Below are 9,651 nucleotides of genomic sequence, written 5' to 3'. Positions count from 1 at the left end.
TTTTTTTTTTTTTTTTTTTGGTTTAAATACAAGTGATCAAGAGAGTACCATAATTAAAAACAAATCTCACTTGCTGATTAATAATGTTGTGTCATAGCGGCAGTGACCCCCAAGGAGCCCTTCGTACCTCACTTTGATCATCGTAGCGCAGTGTCAGTGTCAGTGTCAGATGGTGTCGTAGATGGTGTCATCGTCTTCCAAGGTAGATTGCCTGATTGGCCTTCAGATCATGCTTTGAATGATGATAGAAACCGGTTTTACGTGGTACGTAAGTTTTTTTTAAAATTACTAAGAAACACACAGCATGATCATTTTAATCATTTTAAGCAGTAGTGCTGATCACATATTTTTCGTGCTTTAATTTTGCAGCTCAAGGAATCAGAGTGGCAAACCACTGATTGGATTTCTCTCTATTTGGAACTTTTGATTTGTGCAACTGATAGAGGGATGTTTGGTGTAAGTATAATTTTCTCTTTGCATAACAATGACATGACATACCATATATATGACTGTTGGTAATAAATTATTAACGATCACCAAAACTGTTAATGTTGCTTGCAGATGATATTGCAGACTGGTCTGCCCAAGCTTCATATTCTGAAAGTTGTGATAGAAACTGAGGAAGAAGATCAGAAGCCCCCGGATGAGAGACTCAATGCCAAAAGGGCACATGTCTACATTACTTTTAAGGGCTTGGCCAAGTCCCCACCGCTTGCTGATCATGAGATTGGTGACCATGTTGAACGCAAAGCTATCATTAGAAGAGTCATCGATGCGCATTCGGGATGCTTGACTCTCCAGGGTTCTTTTTGGAGTGATAAAGATGCCGAGCATCGTTCTAAGAGACTCCGGACTGGAGGTCCAAAAAGACGTTGATCAGAAAATATATACAGATATGTTGTGCCTTTGAACTGTTTTAGGTGAATTTGTTTTCGTGTCGTGTGTGTTTTGAATTCAAGGAAGGGCTAAGTTATTAGCGTATATGTATGCGTGTGTGCATTAATCGTGGGGATGATACAGTAGTTCTCCTTTTCCTTTCCCATTTTGGTCCCTACATCTGGACACTAGGCCTGCCGTTGAAAGGAGGAACCCTTTGATTCAGTTCTAACTTGTTCTGAGGACATCAAAGGGACTACAAGTTCCCAATCTCTGAATATATATTTCTGTGATATGGATTCATACTCGTATGGTCATCCCTTTTAAGCACATGTTTACACCCCTAGATGATCACATACGAGAAACACATAAGCATGTGTTCTGTTTGGTTTGGTTGCTTCCAACTTTATTAATAGTCTCTCTTTACATATAATACAACACAACGGCTATTGGATTCTATGAGTTAAATACTACACAACTCAGCAAATTTCTAAAAATAAAAGAAACTGATTTTTATATGTTCTATTTGAAGATGTTGATCAGATAATATAAGTTAAAGCCATATATCTTGTGCGTTTGAACTGTTTAGGTGAATTTGTTTTTGTGTGGTGTGTATATATGTACTGATGCTCTTGGTTTTCCTTTTCCTTTCCCATTTTGGTCCCTACTCCCTAACATCTGAACACTAGTAATCCATCATAATATAGTGCAAATAAAGATTATGGATTTATTAGTAAAATCCCTATATTGAATGTGTGTGTCAGATGCAAACACAAACAAAGATAATACCATTCATATGAAGGAACAAACAGAGTACATAAGAGTTTTTATTGGTACACATAATGAAGATAATAATAATCAAATCAAAACAAAAACTTTACAATTCATGCCACTAACCGGCAACCCAAATCGTGTTTATCCTCTCTCACAAATTAGCTGCAACAAACGTAAATACCTCTAAATCTTACAAGAGAAACACAAACAAAACCGAAACAACAACAAAAATAAACAACCACAAACTTTATAAACAAACAAACATAAAAATTTACTAGGTAAAAAAAAATTATGAAAGAGTGAATCATATCACATTATTGAGCAATTGCATTTGGACTCCAGCTTAGGCGGAGGTTTCAAATTCTCTCCTTTACCAGGAGGAACTCCTACGTTACGTATCATCACTGCTTCACCTGCATTTTCATCATTCTCTATTTCAACTACTTGTGTTTTCTCCTCTATTTCCGTTTGCTTCCGACTTGCTTTTCCGGATTTGGCATTCTTTTTCTTCGCCTTCGTTCCACCGCCAAGTCCATAACTACTCCTGTTCGCATTCGACTTCCCAAGTACTGTCACTGTTGGACGCAACATTTCTTCTTCATCTGGCACATCCTTTGCTTTATCCACTGCTAATGTTGCAGCCTGGTACACTATATCATGAACGATGGAGCTGCAGAACAGTATTGTATCAGTGGCTTCTTCCAGCGTGAGGCTCCTCGGCTCTTTTCCACCGGGACACTCCACACGCACGGTCGACTCGTCTGCAGAGACCAAGAAAACCATGTCTAAACTTACGCAAGGTTGTAAGAAAATATATGTAACAAACAACAGTAAAAGCACAGTGAGATGCCAGTATCAGATGAGAAAGCTGAAAGTAATTACCTAAAATTTCATTTGCGGGAACCAAGGAGTTGTGGTGGTCCACAGAAGGATGTGCCATACTCTTTTCTGAGCAGTCTTCCACTGCATTTAGGTTGCATTCTGACTCGGGAACTTCACCATGAACCCCGACACCAGGTGTGTCGGGTCTACAACTCTCAGGTTCTATTTCTAAGGCTGTTGTGGTGGATGAACCGTAAGGAATTTCGTTTCCATCCTTTTCTTGTAGCCTAGAGTGATCATTCAAAGAGCTGTCATCAGTGTTAGATGAGGCTCCTAAGTCCGATATGCTCCTTACATGTGCCGGTGATTCTCTTGTCTCCACTTTGCTTATCAAAGTGTTGACTACATCATCTCCATTTTCAGAACATCCATCGTCATTTACCACCGGATTGTGCTCTGCCAGATCACCAACTACATTGGCGGAAATACCAACGTTTTCATTGAAATCAGCATTCATCACATTAATTTCTTTACTCTCCGAATCTTGGATTTCAGTGTGAGATTCTTTGTGATTTTCAACGTCCGTACATGTCATTTGGGCAGCACACACTTCAAAACTGTCCTCTGGCATGACATTGAGAGCCTGCAAAGCGTGACTTGACATACCAGATGAAGATGACATGGTGCTCAGGGACTTGGAGTTGGTATCATATCTATGAGTCTCCAAGTCAAGTGTACTACCGCTTCGTTGTCGTATATGGCTTCCCTTTCTTATAGAGGAACCGTAATCCCAGGATGACGATGCGGAAGCAGTTTCTGTGGAGCTTCTAAGACTAATACTTCTATCCCTTAAATAAGAAAAGCCCTCATATGATCTGGTGAAACAACTGGAGGTGTTAGCTTGAACAACAGGTGACTTCATACTGACCGATCTCTTTATAAGCAAAGGAACGTCTCCACGTCCTGAAGAATCAATCTTCACATCATCATGATGCTTATCAGAAAGCTGAGTTTGAGTATTTTTTGTGCCTATACTCAATAGACCACCGCCAGTAGAAGACTGAGTTCCATCCTGGTAATTGGGCGTATCCACATTTTGCTCTTCCAAATCCCTGGAAATAGAGCTCTCGTGCAGATGATATTGTTCTTGGTCATAGGAATCATCATACTGCTCAATCTTTTCTCGTGTCTCCATCATTTCTGCCTCAACCATAACAGCAGGCAGCGATTCTAGCACATTTATCACAGGAATATTTTCAACATATAACTTGTTTTCTTTGACAATATCCTCAGACTGCTTTGGGGAATTATCATCAAGCGCTCTTGTTGTTCCAGGGGAACCTGTTTCCGCGAAACTGTGTTCCTCCCTGCACTCTGGACAAATATTTATCTCGCTTCTCGTTGCTTCAGTGGCACGATAGTGAGAACCACATCTAACACAAACCTCCATAGTTTCAAGAGCGACCCCTTCTAAAAATTCACTGCCTACATGAAGACTACCATGAATCGAACTGTTTTCAACATCAAAATCATGGTGGCTGACTTCCTCATTCCCGCTAGACTCGCATTCAACAGCATAACCTTGATCCATATCACCAAGTTGATCACTGAAAGAACTCTCATGACTCTCATGTCTACTACTTTCATTTGATAAATTTACCATGCCAAAGGTAGTACTTTCTCCATGTTTATCCCGATAAGCCAAATTTTCAACTTCGGATTGGAATACAGGGACTGGATCATTCCCTTTAGTGTCTGGCATGAATCCTGTAACTTGGCCAGAACTTGAGTTGCTCCCCACTGTTGCAGTAGAATGTCTTAACATAATGTGATGGTAAGACGAACTACTTTTCCCAGAATAAATGCCTGTGCTAGGAAGGCTAGAAGCAAGAGGCCTAAACATGCTATGATGGCTTTTAGGATGATCCTGCAGGAAAAATGTAGATCATGAATAAAGTTTCACATATCTCTGCAGAAAATACCAGAATTACTATTGAAGTTAATGTATGCTATCTATAATACACGCAGGAGAGACTTGGACTCTACAGAATGTAACAGAAAACAAATGGGAACTATGTTACAAGCTATTTTTGTGGTAGTTATGAAAGACTTAACAACAATGTTCTTTGATATGTTCTCATAGACTGCTGGTTCTATGTTAGACAACTAAGCCAGGGATGCAAACATGTTGATACAAGTAGAGTAAAACATGAAATTTTAGAAGGTAATGAAAAATCCTAGAATCGTGGAGTAAACCAAAAAGTGGTATGCTGCTTAAAATGTACCATTGGACGAAGAGCAGACTCAAACGGCCTTCTCGGTGCTGAACCAGGTGACAGTAATTTTGAAGATCTAGAAGTTCTACTATTTGGAGAAAGGCTAGCTCTTTTTGAAACTGCACGGTCTGAGCCACCTACAGGAATAGACTGTAAAGAATGAAGATCATCATCTCCAGATGATGCTACAGAGCCTTTACTATGAGAACTAAACCGATCACGCTCATGACTGTGAGATGAACTGACACTTCTGGAAGCACTAGGAGAAACAGATTTTCTGCTGCGTGTTGAAACTGCATCCCTGCCATTTCTGGATGCTGGCGAAGAACCTCTTACATAGGATGCTGGTCGATCACCCAAAGAAGTTCGGAGATTTGGTGGCGCATCCAAGGAGAAACCAGGAATGTTTGACTGCCACACTTTTATTTTGGGTGAAGGAGAGCTGCCTCGACTAGAACTGACAGGAGAAGTTCCCCTGACAGCTGGCAATGCTGTGGTAGTTGACCCAGTGATCATTCTTCGTGACGTTGGGGTCGGTGATCTTGATACAGGTCCTGAGGGTTTCCCTGGAGTAGGAGAAATCCTCCTAACTGGGGTAGCTGATCGTCGACCAGATGCTGGACTAGGATGGCGTGCTGAAGATGGCCTTCCCCTTATCTGCTGCATATTGTCAGCTCGAGGTGATGTGCTTAAGCGATTTGGGCTTGCACTGCCCTTACTACTACGGCGACTCTTCTCCATCTACACATACACATAGTAAATTAGTAAGTACAACAAGATCTGATTCGAGATCAATGATGTTATACATAGAATAAAATTTAATTTAGTATAGATGGATACCGTGGATGATCTAGATAATGAGATCTGACTCTGTGGTCTCCCTCTTCGCACAACACTAGCTGCTGGAGGTTGGTCATCCAATGAAGGAAAAAGTGGTGTGTCTGGAGGCGTCAGCAACCTTTCATTGGTAACCCAGTAAGCTTTGTAAGACCACGAGTGGAAACAATAAGAGAATTATAGGCATCCAAAAGAGTAAAATACAGATTACTACAATTGTTGACAAAAATAGTTATAGTAATGCCAACAAGAAGTTTATGGAATCAGAAGCTGGAGAAGCAAATGTCTTTGAGAATTACTAAAAGTAAGGAAGATATCCAATTTCGACTGTGCATAAAGATAATTATACAGATTTGTCAAAACAATGAACCAGAAAGAAAATAAGAAACGATCCAAGTTAAATAAGAAAGGTACCAATCATAGTCATTCTTATCTCCCTCTGCAGTGAGCAATCTGCTACTCTCTCCTTGAACAGGGATGGTGAACTCCGAAAAGTGCTTCAATTTTGTAGCTGAAGATAAAATGTCCAAAATAGAAAGATCAAAAAAAGTTAAGAATTATGATAACAGTCAGATGACTGGAGCAAGAAACAATCTCTAAGTCCAATCATCTCCCTAAACAACAGTGCCAATAGATAAAAAAAAAAAAAAAAAAGCTTACAAAATGCATCTTCAAGATCATCAGATGACTGAAGCAAGAAACTATCTCTTTCTTTGTCTTGCATCTCACTAAACAAGGCAAGATCGTCGTCTTTATCTCTGAACAGTATCCCATACTCAATGCTGTGGCCTCGTCTGTGTTTCTTCCCAGGAAGTTCCCTCCCAGGAGAGCATCTCAATGCCGGGGAAGGAGGCATCGCTACTATCCTACCTAATGAAGACTCAAACAAAACGCTAGCCCGGTAAGACCACAATTCACTTCTGGCCAATAGGAACGTCTTATCCGATCACATATGAATCCAAACATATATCTCTGAAACTCAACGGTCTTAAACTGAACCACCTGAAAAGAATCAATAGTCAATCCATAAATGGGATCAGCTTCTGAAGACACAAAGTCAAATCTCAACACAAAAAACCCAGAAGTAACCTAAAGACCCAATTTTTTTTCCAGAATTTAAAATCAACTCCGTTACAGAGTAAGACTGTTCTATAATAGAAACCCTAGTTCTAATCCTTCAATAACTTGCTCTAATTGCAATTGGAACTTGCCAATTTCTACCCATTTGCAAAAGCTTGAAACTTACCAAAAGTAACCAGACGCCTCTTCAGAAAAAAGGAAAGATCTCGGATCAAACCCAGTTCCTCAAAAAGGTCGAAACTTGAGGACAAAGAAGAAGCTTAATTTCCCTTACAGATCAAAAGAGCAGAGACCCAAGTGAGATCGATTCCATTCCCAATTTTTTGCGCACACTTTACTCTCTCTCTCTCTCTCTCTTCCTTAGTGAAGAAAAATGTTAAAATTGGTATAGCATTTTACTTTGCTTCTTCAGAAAGAAGCAACAAATCTTCGATTCCTTGCCTCCCCTTCTCTTGTTTCTGAGAACTGTCAGATTTGCTTCTTTGCACCGCAACAAAGCTGCTACTAAGCTAAATCTCTCCTTTTTCTCTTTCTCTCTCTCTCTCTATGATTCTTCTTCAGAGTTCTCTTTTCTCGAGCTTTTTTGGGGCTTTTGTGTTTATGTATGTGATCGTAATTACTTCTGGAAACCGTGACCGAAGCTCTGATTAAAGGCAGAGCCTTTGGATGCAGACGAAAGAGCTCATTCTGATAACTCTTTTCTTTTTCAACATTTACCATTCAAGTCCCTAACTTAGTAATTTTCCCTAAATTGTACTTCACGCTACTAAAGGTTTATTAAATAACCCTAATTCTATAACGTGAGGATTAATATTAATTTATCATAAACTTTTACTACTAAAAACAATATGAATTATTTTAACAATATATAGATCATTTAAAAAAAAATGAAAGTTATGGATTATATGTTTTTCAACAATATGTATGCTAATTTTGCTATATTGTTAATTATTATATAGTAAGATGATTATTATTATTTCATTGAATAGAAAAATTAACATTTTAATATGCAGAGTTGGTGTGTGATGAAGAGAGACTTCATCATTAACGTATCTATGCTTTCTGATTCGGAGGTATTTTTCTAATATTAAATATTTAATTTTTTTTGGAATTTGTTTTCCTATATTCAAACAAGTGGGATTTTTTATGTATATTTGTAAAGTTTGGGGCTCTTCTCAAACAAATGCAAGAATGGAGTTATCTTTTCGATGGAACATTTTTTTTTTTCAGGTGGCTTAAATTTTCGTCCAGTTAATAATAATTTATGTTTCACGTAAATTATAAAACGAACTGACTTCAATTAATAAAGGTCAAGATTCACTATTACGCAATTATGGATCTTATCTCTTTTATTATTGGTCCTAATAATGGCGGCATTCTAACTAATTATATGTACTTAAAAATTAACAGTTGGTGTTATCAGCAATTCAGCATTATACACGGACTTTAACTTTAGAAGTAAAAGAAAAAACAGAATACAGTAAATACTGTATTAACAATATCTGATATTGATGTAGTTTAACATCAAAAGATTAGTGCAGGTAAAAGATTCTAGACGATTAAAAAGACAAATTATGATGATTAATTCTTAGTAGTGTTGTTTCTTCTATCTTATTTTGGTATTTGTTAATAATTTTGCTTATGTGTGAAAAAAAAATATTGCTTATGGCTTATGCATGTGAGAAAATTTAATATGTTCTCACAATAATGTGATAAACAGAAAAAAAAAAAAAAATGTCTTTTTCGAAATCTTTTGCTTGAAATATGTTATTAAGACCGTGTACATATATATAGAAACAAAATCCCAAATCTAGAAGACTAGAAGAACGATATATGATATCCCTTAAGGTGAATTCGGATGACTGTTTTTTTATAACATGCATTTTGCTTAATAAAAGTTGAGTTTGTTGTCTCTGTGTGTTTTCTAAAAATTTGACTGTGGTTGCTATAAATCAAGCAATGTCATTTTGACTTTAAGAGACATGAAAAAAAGATGGGATTCATCGTAAAAATTGTAGCTTAACAACAAAAGAGGAAGAAGAGAAGTCGAGTCTCTCCCACCGTCCATCTCTATAAATATCTAGAATTCGATCTTGAAAATCACCACTAGCAATAGCATTTCCCTTTTCAATGGGATATGATTCCAAAAAGTGCCAAGTAACAGGTGTTGGTATATTGATATATTTGCAAAAGCCATACTGATATTGAACCCAAAGTTGAAAATAATATTAAGGTCTTAAATAACTCATATGCTGATAAATTCTAAAATAGAAATTAAATAATTGTCAGGCTACATAATGTACTATACACCAAAATTCAAATAGTATATAATAATTAAATATATACTAACTAACATTTGATATAGTGCCAAACATATCATAACTATTTATATTCTGACTGATCGATAAAAACCGACCTGCGTAAAAATCCAGTTCGGTTTTATGTTTCTGGTCATGGTTCTCTTTGTCCACTTCGACATTAGAGTAATAAACGACGAGAGTTGATGATGACCATAAAACAAAATGTTTTTAACGTTTTACTTAAATACAAGTCTTTTTGTTTTTTAACGATTTACTCAAATACAACAATGGAAGTCTTACACAACCTATGTATAAGTATAACCGGGTCGGATACTCTTGGTTTATTTGCCGACAAGCGGGTCGGATCTAAAAAGTCGACACGATCGCAATGGTAATAGGGTATTATTATGACCGTAAGACAATCCACTTAATGATTAAGCTTAGCTAGTTGTTAAAACAAACATATATACTATACTATTAAAAAAACATATTTGTATCTCTTATAAATAAATAATAATTATAGTTAAATTAAGGTGACAAATGATTGTCTCTGGCAATTGGAATGGTGTTAGTTGACAAATGTATGTTTCAATCATGTGACTACCTCTCTTTGTTGAGATGTCAACTTTTCTTTTTTTAGTTTGGTTTTATTTTATTTTCTCCTGAAACACGAATTAGATATATTT

At 37.1% G+C, this 9,651-nt stretch overlaps 2 protein-coding genes across 3 annotated transcripts in view; one reads left to right on the top strand and one right to left on the bottom strand.

Moving 5' to 3' along the window:
- Nucleotides 1-876, top strand: part of LOC104759460 (putative UPF0725 protein At1g28500) — a 2,014-nt gene extending 1,138 nt beyond the window's left edge. The window contains 3 exon segments of the mRNA XM_010482382.2: nt 98-264; nt 370-456; nt 562-876. Coding sequence (XP_010480684.1) covers nt 98-264; nt 370-456; nt 562-876 — 569 coding nt within the window.
- On the bottom strand, nt 1,691-7,351 carry LOC104757115. 2 transcript variants are annotated; one of them, XM_010479832.2, is made up of 7 exons: nt 6,832-7,351; nt 6,246-6,587; nt 6,000-6,096; nt 5,589-5,706; nt 4,758-5,489; nt 2,533-4,399; nt 1,691-2,411 (listed from the first exon to the last, which is right to left on the bottom strand). In XM_010479832.2, exons 2-7 carry the CDS (start codon nt 6,439-6,441, stop codon nt 1,960-1,962), a joined length of 3,462 nt encoding a protein of 1,153 aa, XP_010478134.1. In that variant the 5' UTR covers nt 6,442-6,587; nt 6,832-7,351; the 3' UTR covers nt 1,691-1,959. The 2 variants fall into 2 exon arrangements, with proteins under 2 accessions (XP_010478134.1, XP_010478136.1); XM_010479834.2 differs by having other exon boundaries at nt 6,940-7,351.

The sequence above is a fragment of the Camelina sativa genome, chromosome 17, assembly GCF_000633955.1.
Source record: "Camelina sativa cultivar DH55 chromosome 17, Cs, whole genome shotgun sequence".
Lineage (NCBI taxonomy): Eukaryota > Viridiplantae > Streptophyta > Magnoliopsida > Brassicales > Brassicaceae > Camelina > Camelina sativa.
This window is presented reverse-complemented; position numbering and strand designations above follow the sequence as displayed.